The sequence below is a fragment of the Dipodomys merriami genome, unplaced genomic scaffold, assembly GCF_024711535.1.
Source record: "Dipodomys merriami isolate MVZ:Mamm:240054 unplaced genomic scaffold, mDipMer1.0.p SCAF_9, whole genome shotgun sequence".
NCBI lineage: Eukaryota > Metazoa > Chordata > Mammalia > Rodentia > Heteromyidae > Dipodomys > Dipodomys merriami.
This window is the reverse complement of record NW_027206512.1, coordinates 3,212,792-3,226,447: the sequence shown is the minus strand read 5'-3', so window position 1 is coordinate 3,226,447 and position 13,656 is coordinate 3,212,792. Positions and strand designations below refer to the sequence as shown.

The window sequence follows — 13,656 nt, the reverse complement described above, 5'->3', positions numbered from 1 at the left end:
AGCTCCCCTATGACCCAGCAATCCCACTTTTGGGCATTTACCCAAATGTTTACAAACAACACCACACTAAAGCTATCAGCACAACTATGTTTATTGCTGCACTATTTACTATAGCTAAGATATGGAACCAACCCAGATACCCCTCAGTAGATGAATGGATCAAGAAAATGTGGTATATATACACAATGGAATTCTCTGCCTCCATCAGGAAGAATGACATTGCCCCATTTGTTAGGAAATGGAAAGACCTGGAAAAAAATTATATTAAGTGAAGTAAGCCAGGCCCAAAGAAACATAGGTCCCATGGTTTCCCTTATTTGCAATATCTAGTATATGTCTGAGTCAAGCAGAAAAGATCAGATAAGGTGATGTTAGGGAAATGAACCCTAAAATATGTACTCAAATGTTTTTTTTTTCTTTCATGCGATTGTTTCTAACACATTTATAAGATTATTTCTTTGTTGCTTTGTATGTCCCTCCCCCATAGTATAATCCCTGTTTTAACTGTATTTGATGTGGGTATAATTTGTGGAGGGGAAGGGGAAAAACAAATCGTTTAAATAGGGATTCAGGTGGACCCATTGCAACAATGAGATGTACAAGTTGTTATGTGGAAAACAAACTTTACAACTTTGCTGCGGGGGCGGGGGAAGCAGAGAGGATTGGGTGGGGGAGAGGATGGGAAGGGATGGGAAGGGAAACAAAGGAGGAGGCTACAGTGCTTGATAAGAAATGTACTCATTATCTTGACCATGTAATTGTAACCCCTTTGTACAGTATTTTTACAATAAAAAAAGGAAGACTATACATAAAGCTCCCTTCTGACCCAGCAATTCCACTTTTGGGCATTTACCCAAAGGCTCATTATACTATTTCTAAGGAAGTATAAGTCGAAAATAATTTTCTATTATAGGTGCCGGGAAAGTGATTGTAATCCCAGGTATGTTGTATGTCAAATGTAGGTAGGGAGATTGTATTTCACGGCTGTCCCTTGACATAGGCAAGACCCTTTTTGTTGAGCTACCCTTGTCCCAATACAAGTTTCCCTTCACATTCAATTCAAAGCAGATTACTGTCAGAGAATCATCTGTGAAACTATTAATTATAAGTGATTAGCTGAAGTAGGGAGAAACACTGCCTTCTAACTTTCTAGGTCTCCAGTATTATGCTGACTTTACCTAGAAAGTATATTGCAAAGTATACTCAGGAATTTAGAAACACAAAGCAATTACTTTTCCAATGTTTGTAATAGAACAAGCTGCAAACACATATATCTACATAGAACTAAATATATGTCAAATATATACAATTAAAATATATGTATCCAAACAAGATATCACATAAATGTATATCTTCACTGATCCTTAGCACTACCTCCTTTTTACAATTCAAACCAATAAATCATCGGAGAAACTGAAGAACACCTGGATATTGGTTAGATTATGTGCTAACATAGGAGAAATTGAAAATCGTAATACATTAAAGCTTTATTTAAACCTTCTACCATGCATCATATAATTTTTATCAAAGGATATCATATCTATTTTTATTCCTTCTCACATGTTCTGACACCTTCACTAGTTAATATTCACCTAACTATATGTTTAATGGATTTATATTGTATATGTACTTTTAATCCATAGTTACATTGTATAAAATTAAACATCATCTAATATTTGAAGACAATGTACTATGCTTATTTTCTCAATCTCCACACCCTCTTTTGTTTTCAGAACCGGGCTTTAAGCTCAGGATCTTGTACTTGCTCTGCAGGGCCCCTACAACTTGGACCACACCTCTAGTCTACATTTTACTAGCAAATCTGGAGGTGGGGTTTCATGGACTTTTCCATTTGTTCTGGCTTTGAAGTTTTATCCTTTAGATCTCAGCCCCTGAGTAGCTAGGATTACAAGTATGAGCCCTCAGCACCCAGAAGAAAAAATACTAAAGTATGTCAGATCAAGATAAATAAAAATTAGTATATATTTTGTATGTAAAATTACCTGTTATTGTGTAAAAACTCAATAATCCCCTGATCCTTAGCTATTCTGGCAAGTTAAAAAAATTGTCAAAATAAATTGATTATCCTAAAACTATTAAGCATGTTTGAATGGCAGGCCACATAAGGCCAGCAAGCACATAAGCAGGCTAATTACCACAGTGGGACATAACCAGCATGCTCATTCACAAGATAAGAAGAAAGGCATCATACAGCATTAAAAGTTGTTCATAGAAAAAATGATGTTCTATATGAACAAGCTGATTATAAGGCAATATAGATGCACTTTAGCACAGCGCACATGCCTGAAAAAAATTATTTATATGAACTACAACAGAGAACTAAGGTAATAAGAGAGTCTATGAACATTCAATCAAAACAAAAGATTTAAAGTGCACATTGGACATACACAATGCATATATGCACACTTTCAATGCTTATCCTTATATGTATATTCCCATATGTATCTTTTAAACAAAAACATACGTTTATAGTTTTATTAAAAAGAAAAAGATCTTCCAAGATTTATTTTTTATTTAATATTTTTGTGCCATTACTGGGGCTTGAACTCAGAGCCAGTGTGTTGACCCCTAGCATTTTTACTCAGGGCTGGCACTCTATCATTTGAGTTACACCTCCACTTCCAAAGATTTTTATGTTGTGACCAAAATACAAAGCATCTTGCAGGAAGAAATTTGTGTATACAACAGCTAGAAATGGAACTTCATTGTAGAATCTTTGGCTACCACATTCAAGACCTTGGTCTTGATTCCAAGAGTTTAAAAAAAGTCTACATCTGGCTTTTTGTTTTGTGCGGGTACTGATGCTTGGACTCAGGGCTTTTTGCTCTTCTTGAACTTTTCTGTTCAAGGTTGCTGTTCTACCAGTTGAGCCACACAATCACTTTCTGCTTTTTCTGGTTAATTGAAGATAAGTGTTTCTCAGATTTGTCTACCCAGGCTGGCCTTGAATCTCGATTCTGAGATCTCAGCCTCCTGAGTAACTAGAATTACAGGCATGGATCACCAGTGCCTGACTTATATCTTGACTTTTAGAAATGAGACATAATGTGAATTTTTCATGCACAGTATTGCTTAGAAAAAACCTTAAAGTATCCATTCAGATATTCTCTCAACTATGATATGCCTTACTTAGCAGGTCAGTGGCAAATTCTGTTTTAGGTGCTTCTATGATTTGTAATTGTGTGACTGCTTACTTGCTGACATTGACCAAAATGCATTGTAACAAACTGACATGTTAAATTGAAAACCCCTTGTACAATTCTTTACTGGAAATAAGAAACAAGCAAAAAATGAAAGAGAACTCCAGGTGTTTTTGATTTGCCTTTTAATCAAAATATCAACATACTTGTCAATCTCAAGTAAAATGTAAAATCTTAAATTGTAAGTTGATGAAATGCCCATTTTACACTAATACTGTTATTTGTAGTTGTATCGGTGGATGTCTAATCCTGATTGTTTTCTTTCCCAATGCCCATTAATTATGTCAGTTCTAATAGAAATATTTTGATGTAAAACTATTAGAGAACTACAAGTGAATGATCTGCTTCCAAGAGGATTTCAACTGACATATTCAGAATTCAATTGACATATTCAGAATATGTGACCTTGAATTAGAAAATTGGGAAGAGGATATGTTTTTTGCATAGTACACATTATCCAATTTGATAGAATCATGCTAATAGAGAAGTTTGCCTTGGGCTAATTATCTAAAATTTGACTCAAGTACCCTCTTATTCTTTTCCTTTGATAGTTTTACTTCTTTTTTAAACTTTGAGATCATAAATTCTTTCTCACAAAATTAAAAGCAAAAATTCAAGCATGGAGTGTCTTGATGAGTTTTCTGCTTATATAAGAGAGAACAAAAGACCAGGTAACTGATAAAGAATATAAATGTATTTCTCACAGGTCTAGAAGGTGGAAGCCCAACACTAACACATGAGGTGCACCAGGTGAGGGACTTTTTGGTTCACCATAGCACAGGGAAAGACAGCAAAAAGTATAGCACAGGTAGGCAGAAAGAAGAAGCCTAACTCATTTTTATAACAACTTCTCCCTAGGCAACAGGCCTTCTACATTACCAAGGACCCGAATTCATTGTCAACTTTGCTCCCATTGCCATTATATTTGTTATGGACTATTCCATTTGCAGCTCCATAATACTGTTAGACCAAATAGAGAGGCTGACAGATACATAAGCACTGTACAAAGTACAATTTACTTGAGGCCAGGGGTAATATACTTACAGACCATCTTAGATGTTAATAAAATTAAGTAGATCTGTGTTAATTGTATTAGAAAGAGGAATGTGTACACTGCTCAAGGCAAGAGTCTCTTCACCCAAGCCACAGAGCACTTGGTTTGCTTATTCATACTTTCTCCTATTGCAATCAAACATTACCAATGTACACATTCTGAAACCCTCCAGCTTAATGCACGTTGACATAAATAGCAACTATAATGCATAGTTGAATAAAATAATTCCTATAGTAAATATACAAGCCAAGGATGATAGGATTGTAGATGCAGGAAACAACTGTACGGAATAGAGTATTAGATATTTTATTTTCCTCACAATCAAAGATCTTATGCACCTTTCAAATCTTGTAACTTCTGTAGACATGTTTTTTGAAGTAGTCATTTTAAAGACATTATAACTTGGAGTAATATTGTAATAATTATAATACATTTCTCTAGGTAACTAGCTCACATCCATTTAATTTCCATAAATAAAATTATAGTTATTATAAAGATTACATACTTAAGCTTATTGATTTTATGGTGAAAGTAGAGAGCATGGTAAAATGCACATAAAAAAGAGAGGCTAAAATTATTACAGCAAAGTATTCAGAACATATATGGTTTTCCTGTGTAGTATGTATGGTGATTCAATGTCTAATGTGTGTGAGTTCTGGCTGTAAAGAAATATGCAAAATCAAGTCTAATAGATAATGTCAAAATGATTTTTCAAGGGTATAAAATGGACAATAATGCCAGCAATGTATGGTACTTCTTACTCTCTGAAACCTCACCAAATCTTGCCTTTATGCTGCATTTTAAATTTTGGTATTCTAGTGGATGTGAAATGTCATCTCTATATACTTCTAAGGTATATTTCTTTGATTGATAACTAAGAATAGCAACATTTCAGAGTAATGTATATTGTCACTGTTATGACCCTTTTTATTTCTTGCCAGTATTGAGTCTTTAACACAGGGCCTGTACTTACTTGACTAGTACTCTACCCTTTCAGCCATATCTCCATGGCCAGTCAGTATTTTGCTGCTTAATTGAATTAAATTTCCAATTAAGAGATGGTATCTCAAAGGCTTTTTTTTAATCCAAATTGACTTTGAACCCTGACTCTCTGTATCTCAACATAGAGGGTAGTTATGATTGTAAATGATAACCATGGGGTATCTGGCTGTATAATTTCTTTTTTCTTTTTTCTGCCAGTCCTGGGGCTTGAATTCAGCGGCCTGGGCACTGTCCCTGAACTTCTTTTGCTGAAGGCTAGCATTCCACTACTTGAGCCATAGCACCACTTCTGGCCTTTTCTGTTTATGTGGTACTGAGGAATTGAACCCAGGGCTTCATGCATGTTAGGCAAGCACTCCTACTGACCCAGTGCCTTTTTAAACTACAATAAATTTCCATTTGGATTGTTGACTGTTTTTTTAGCAAAATAATTTCTTATTGGTTGGCTACACAGAGGTATAACCTGGCTCTCTGAACCCATCTAATAAAATGATGTGACTTGGATTAGACTTCACACTTCCAGGTGGCATCTCACTCATGACCCTCACTTTAAAGCCAGGCTATTTCTAAGACACCTAGGTTTTAGTAACTCTTCATATATTTGTATTACATGTAACTGAATTCATTTATCAGAGGATTCTAACTAATTTATGGAGAGATAATCACTCCACTTTTTAAAAAAAATCAGTAGTTGTTTGTAGATAACTCACTAAGTTTAGGAAAACAACTAGAATTATAGAATCTCAAAAGTAGTTCGGAGAGCGCCCCCAATACCATCAACAAATTACTAATGTCTAATATGCTTTGGAACTTTCATGGAGATTTCTTAAATCTCTACAAAAATTCTTCCCTGCTTCTTATTATAAGTGTTCTATGATAGATAACTAGAAACATTTAGAAATATAATTTTTAATAATAAAGCTTAAAAAGCTATTGAAATTCAGTCAACAGTCCAATGCATATTCTAAATATTAACAGTGATGGAAACTGTGATCAGAGGAGGGATGGATAAGAATATTGAAAAGCACAAACAGTCAATGTTTTGATCTATGTGTACTTTTAAGTCAAGTAGTATGTGTTTGATGAAGTTGGGTGCTCCAGCATTTGGTGCATAGATATTTAGAATTGTCATATCTTCCTATAGTTCCCTTTACTAGTAGATAATAACCTTCTTTGTCTTTCTTTACTGATTTTGATTTGAAGTCTATTTTATCTGATAATAGGCTACTTCAGTCTGTTTATTGGAACCATTTGCTTGAAAGATTTTATTCCAACATTTCACTTTGAGAATGTGTCTGCTTTTGTCAGCAAGATATGTCTCCTGTAGACAAAAGAAAAATATGTCTTGCTTTTGGATCCAAGTAGTCAGTCTATGTCTTTCAATTGGAAAGTTAAGTCCACTGATATTGAAAGTTAGGGCTGAGAGGTGTCTGGTAATGCTTAACATGTTATCTCCCTTTTTAGGGGTTGTGACTCTATTCTTACTAAATTCATCTGGTTCTCTGGTAAGGGGCATTTTCACTGCCAATATCACATTCTTGTTGATTTTCTGTGTGAGGGACATCTTTAACATCTTAAAATATTTTGGAGTACTGGATTGGTGGACACACACACACACACACACACACCACACACACACACACACACACACACACACACACACACACACACACTATGATACGATAAAGTATATAGGACCCTAGACATTAACATACAGAGATAAAAGGAGGACGTGCATAGGAGTGGTAGACAAAGGCTAAATAGATTGCACAGATGATCAAATTAAATAATATTCTATGAATGAGCTCCATGAAAAGGAAACAAGAGACTTTTTTCATTTGCCATTGCTGCTGCTTTTGATTTCTTTTCCTTTTGTCTTGTTTGTATTTGAGAGGGAAAGAAAAGCACATAAAAAAGTAGAACAAGGATGAACAAATACAATAGTGGTACTCTCAAGGTACTATTTGTAAGTGAGAGAGAATGACAGAAGGGGAGACAGAAGAATTGTACTCCTTATTCATGTAACTGTCACCCCTTGTATATGAACTCTACAATAACAATTAAAAAAACAATGTGGAAAGGGGTGAAAGTGATCAAGATATATTGATAAACTTATTTGTTACTTGCAAAGCTAAAGATAATAACAATAATAAAAGAAAATTAGTTTTGATTATTTCTAAACATGATTGTTGTGTACCTTTGGAATATCATATCATGTAGAATAATTTATAACTGATGAAAACATAATACATATGCTCTATGCAATCATATACTTTATTCATCTTTAAATACAAATCAGTGTATACCTAAACATTAATTTAGATTATGACAGTTTTCCAGTCTAAAGCTTCATACACTACAATTCCTTAATGAATAGTATTTAAATTATTTCTCTAATATAAAACAACCTGGCCTCTTATTTTCTTTATCCAAATTTACATTCAAGAATGTCATAGTACTAAAGTTACTTTAGTTTGCCTCCCTAATTTAACATACATAAGTGTCATCCATGACTTGTCTTAAACAGTAAATTTGCATGAAATACTAGGAAATGATATGGGGATATTCTGATAAAGGTATATACTACTTGCAGAGAAAATTTCCACTATAAATAAACATAAAAAGAGTTCTATCTTGTTTCGTGGTGTTAGCAGTAGTGATACTCCATTGTCTGTGATTGCTGTAAACCTGTCAGCTGAGAGACATCTGATAGCATAAAGAAAGTTGTGCTACTGTGCAAAAATGTCAACAATTTAGAAACAGATATAATTAGGAAAATTCAAAAATAATACTTTGGATATGTTGTTTTCAGATGTAGAAATCATGATGCAGATAATTTCAGCACTTTCTGGGTCAGCAGATGAAAATATTTATGGAGTCAGTTACTTTAGTGGATCTGACAATGTCATTGGCCAAATTAAATAGCATGAATATTAGAATTGAGGATAAATAATAAAACTTCAAAATGTAATAAATGCTTATCAAGTATGGTTAACCTTGACATGATTCTCAATATATTAAGTGCATTGTATTTTGCAAAAAGCATACTAAGTATGGAAACATCTGTGTCAAGTATTAAAAAGTTGTTTTGGAAATTTTGAGAAGGTACATAAAATTTCACTCTGCTTTAAAATATTCGTATAACCCCTGTACTGAACAACAGTAAACATTGTTTTTTACTTCTTTCATTTCCCAATAATGGTTACTTTATTTTATTCTGACACTGAGGTTATAATTGTTAACATTAACATCCTAGTGTGGCTTGATGTTTGTACTGTATTTTTAATGAGATACGTTCCGTTCCTATTTCTAACCATTCTATGTAGTTTACATTGCTCAGTAAAAAGAAATTAATCGGAAAACTGCTATATCTTCCTCACAAAGACAGAGTGCAGAAATAATTACCACTCAATGAATGCTCAGTATGACTTTATGTATTTATATAACATTCTTGGCATATATAGATGTTAATACCATCTGCAGAAGTGATCTGATTAGATCTATAAAACCAGGTATTTTAGTATTTTAGCCTGTATTTAATAATAAAAGTGAAGCCGATTGTAGTGAATTAATGATAAACCTTATATTCTTGGGGCAGAGATAAGAGAACAGGGGTTCAGAGCTAAGCTGGTCTAGATAATGATACTCTGTTTCAAAAAATAATAGTATGTTCTTCCCTCTATGGTATGTCCACTATTGTCAATGTTTCTGATTTAATTTATTAAGCTTAATTCTGAAATGAAGATTTTTGTTCTGGGGCTCGGAAGATGGCTCAGTGGTACAATGCTTGCCTTATATGAATGAGGCCCTGGGTTTGATTCCTCAGTATCACTTAAACAGAAAAACCTGGAAGTGGTGCTGTGGCTCAAGTGTTAGAGCACTACTAACTTTGAGCTGAAGAGTTGAGGGACAGTGCCCAGGCCAAGAATTCAGGCCCATCACTGACAAAAAAAAAAAAAAAATTTTTATTCCAAATTAATCATAGTACATTTTTAGAGAATGAAACAAAGATAAAGTGTATATATTTTATGATATATTTAAACATTATATTCCAACATTTTTAAGAAGATAGATTAATCATTTACCAATACATCCTGCCAAAATAGGACAGAATCGGTAACCTGTGTTTAGTGTGATAAGCAAGCATAACAGCTGTCTATACAGTCTATGTTTATGTCATTTTTCATTGTCTTTAACCCTGGAGATGAGTAGTAATCAACTCAGAGTAGTCTTCTTTGGAAATGAAACTGTGCCAAGTATTTATGTTCTGTGTTTTGTGCATGTGTAGGACATTTTCTTTCTTTGTTGTTTTTTTTTTTGTTTGTTTGTTTCGTTTAGTTGGTCGTGGGGCTTGAACTCTGAGCGTGGGCGCTGTCCCTGAGCTCTTCAGCTCAAGGTGAGCGCTCTACCGCTTGAGCCACAGCGCCACTTCCGGTTTTCTGGTGGTTTATTGGAGATAAGAGTCTCAAGGACTTTCCTTCCCAGGCTGGCTTTGAACTGCGATCCTCATATCTCAGCCGCCTGAGTAGCTAGGTTTACAGGCATGAGCCACAGGCACCTGGCGACATTTTCAAGTAAATAGCTTCAAATTTAGTAGTGTCTAAGCCTTGCTGTTTGTGTATCACGTCATCATTTCCTACTCCTTATTACAAGCACCAAGCAAACTCCTTCTGACCTATCCAGTAAATCTTAGTGGATTCCATCCATAAAATAACGGCAGAGTATATTATTCTGGAGTATATTTTTTTGTGGTTCCAATATGTCATTGAGAAATCTTCAGTGAGATTTGTTGACAGTATCAAGCATAGTAATTCAAAGATTTACAATTCCAAGAATAGAAGAGAATTGAACAATCTAGGACATAAATACCATACTTTGCACAATCCTCTTCTCAATAGTATCATATGACTGGAAAATAAATAATAAAAAAAAAACATGATTGACACTACTATGACTTCTCTACTATGTAGAAACACTACAAGGTGAAGGTAAATAAAACAAGTTATTACTGTATCATTTCCTGAACAAGATGCAAATCTCTCCAGTTGTTGCAATGTAAACATGTAGAGTTTTACTCCCTTATCCAGATTTTCAAAAACAGAATAGATGACAAGTACGTTGCAAAAGGTTTTTCACAAACCGTGAGAATATGAATTAAGTAAATGTAATTGCAAACTGAATGACTGAATGTTACTTTTGCTTTGTCTATGGCATAAGAGTCTGGGTCTAGGGCTGGGAAGGTGGCTCAGTGGTAGAGCGCTTGCCTTGCATACCTGAGGCCCTGGGTTCGATTCCCCAGCACCACATAAGCAAAAAGAAAAAAAAAGCCAGAAGTGGCGCTGTGGCTCAAGTGGTAGATTGCTAGCCTTGAGCTGAGGAGCTGAGGGATAGCACCCAGGCCCAGAGTCCAGCCCCAAGACTGGACCAAAAAAAAAAAAAAGAGTCTGGGTCTAGCACAGATTTTGATCCCATTTCTTCCTTCCTTCCTTCCTTCCTTCCTCCTTTTCTTTTTGTGCAAGTGCTGGGTTTGAAATCAGGACCTGGGTGCTGTTCTTCAGCTTTTTCTCTCAAGGGTAACACTGTTAATTGGAGATAGGAGTCTTGTAAAACTTTCTTGATCAGACTGGCTTCAAACAGTGATTTCAGCTTCCTGATTAGCTAGGAATACTGGCATGTGTCAATGGTTGGTGATTTAATTTTTTAAGCATCAGAATACCTACAGTAAAAAATATGTATTGAAACCAGCTGAGTCTATTAGACTGAACAAAAAATAAATATTTTTGATTTGTATATGGATTAGTATAAATAATTCATTATACTCATATAAACAGATTTGTATCTATGTCTGCATGTGTCAATCAGAAGAGCTACTCTGCCTAAAATTGTGATAAGGATGTGAATACAATACTGTACCAAAATCCTTAATGTGCTAGTTTTCATTCCACATTATAGACAAGGAAATTTTAGCACACAGAGGCAAAGTCATCATCCCAAATCATGCTTAGGTGATTCCAGCCCCATCTTACTGCAAAATTCATTCTTTATTATACCGATCATCTTTTGACGATTGTCCTTCTATAACAACTAAAACAAAAACATATCTGAGGTTATTTTTGGTGCATTTGAAAAACCATTCATTAAAAAAAAATACATGTTAGCGCCCAAGCCCAGAGTTCAAGCCCCACGACCGACCAAAAAAAAAAAAATACATGTAAGTATAAAGAACAAAACCATGACTAATGGGTCTTTGACTGATTCTTTCACTTCCTTGAAAACATGACAGAGTACAAATATTCTGTATGAAATTTATATTGGCCACTATGCATGGCAGAAAACCCAGGTATGAAATGTTGAGAGTTTTGACCTAATGTGATGATACCTGACCTAAGATTAGCTTTGTTATTAAAAATTTCAAGAATTCACTGTGTATAGGAAACAAACAAACAAACAAAAAACAAAGAGAATCTTCCTACCAAAACTAATTGTATTATCAGGTTTATGTTTGGTTATATATATATATATATGCTTTTATTTATTTATAAATATTTAAATATTTATATATAAATTTATATACAAAAACATGATAATACATGTATTATATATATATATATATATATATATATATATATTTAAATAACTACTAAGAATTGAACCATGCTAAGCACATGCCCTACTACTGAGCTATTTCCACCTCTACATTTTCAGTATATACTTCTGTTTTCCTCATTCTCTTCCTCTGCCTCTTCTTCCTCTTTTTTCTCCTATTTCACTGCCTTCCTCTAGATCCTTTTTGCTTTTGTCTTGCTTTTCCTTTTTGTTCTCTTTCATGATTTTGTTTTTGTTTGTTTTTGTTTTTGAGACAGGGTCTCAAGGACTTAAGCTCTCATGCATCCCTAGTTGGCCCTGAATTTTACATATTCTTGACTCCAACTCTCAATAATGAGATGATAGTAGCTCACCTCTAGCCTTGGTTATACCTCTGTGTGTGTGTGTGTGTGTGTGTGTGTGTGTGTGTGTGTGTGTGTGTATTCAATACATACAGGTCTTCCTTGCAGAATCTTCCACGAAAAGGGAAGAGATGTCCTCATCTACTCCTGCTTCATTCTTGGCAATACATGTATATGCTCCTGTATCTTCATAGCGCACATTGCTAATATGAACCTCACTGCCATTTGCTGAGAACAGAAGGCAAAAACAAATTGTAAATGACAATTCCAGTTTTGGCACAGTGCTTTCTGATTACACAGCTCACTGAACTCTTCCTAATTAAACTATTTTCCTTCCACAGTGTGGAAGGATGCCAAATGCAGCATTCAAGTACATAGTGTACTGTTCTGCCATTTTATCACCAAGAACCCAATAGTCTATGTCGAATGCACACACTTATACTTAATATTTTTAACTATAAAATTGTAAAATTATTATATTATTGGCATATTTATGTGCAATATTTAGCACATAGTAAGCTTTTGTAATAACAAGTGTTAGCAGTATTTTCCATTTGTAAGAAAATGCATGAAATGTTATTTTCAGTGTAAATAACAACTACATGCTATCCTGTGTATATCATCTTTAAACACATTTTACTGAGTTCTTATCACAAATCTGGGAAGAAAAACAGAAAGATAGTAGAATATGTTTGTATATAAGAGTTGAAGAGAGAGAAAAAAATTACCCAAAAGTACTCTAATGCAATATGGACATTTACATGATCAATGTAACACCAAAGGGTTAAACAATAATTCAACTCTCAAATCTTGGTGAGATATTTTAAGCAAGTCTTTGAATAATAAATGAGTTTAATACACAATGTCAAACCTAGAGTATGATTAATTATTTACTAGAAATATACTAGATAATTTCATAACTTTTATTCCTTAATCATCCCAAATTTAATTTAATTATCAGCTGAAGGATCTGAGATCTAGACAAAGAATTGTAACAAGTCATTCTAACCTAAAAGCTTGAATGGACTCTGTCCATTTTTGCAGCTCACACTCCATGTTTATTGTGATCACTTCATATAATTCCCACCTCTACCTTTTCATTTTTATGAATATTTCTGTGTGTACCTATACGCTCATGTGATTGTGTATGATTCATATTTTTTAAATCTCAAGAGCATCATGTACAGTAGACCAAGGCATGACCATCATTACAGGTAGAAGACAGGATTAGGTATGGCTGTGTTGGGAAAAAGGAAACAGAGCCAGTGGCAAAAATCAGAAAGTCATCACTGGAGCCAAGGCTTCCAGTGATGTGAAATGTAGACAGGCAGTGGTATGTGGATGGGAAACTGTTATTTAAATCATCTGATTTCTTTCTCGTTTTGCAAGAACATTTACTTTCCTCATTTTTTATTCAGAGGAGAATCTATGT

General features: G+C 34.3%; 1 protein-coding gene across 4 annotated transcripts in view; it reads right to left on the bottom strand.

Annotated features, from left to right (window-relative positions):
- The window catches only part of Fstl5 (follistatin like 5), an 829,526-nt gene that overhangs the window by 140,622 nt on the left and 675,248 nt on the right, over positions 1-13,656 (bottom strand). For all 4 annotated transcript variants that reach the window (XM_070012485.1, XM_070012487.1, XM_070012486.1 and 1 more), the window contains exon 10: positions 12,318-12,452. In XM_070012485.1, coding sequence (XP_069868586.1) covers positions 12,318-12,452 — 135 coding nt within the window. The remainder of the gene's footprint in view (positions 1-12,317; positions 12,453-13,656) is intronic.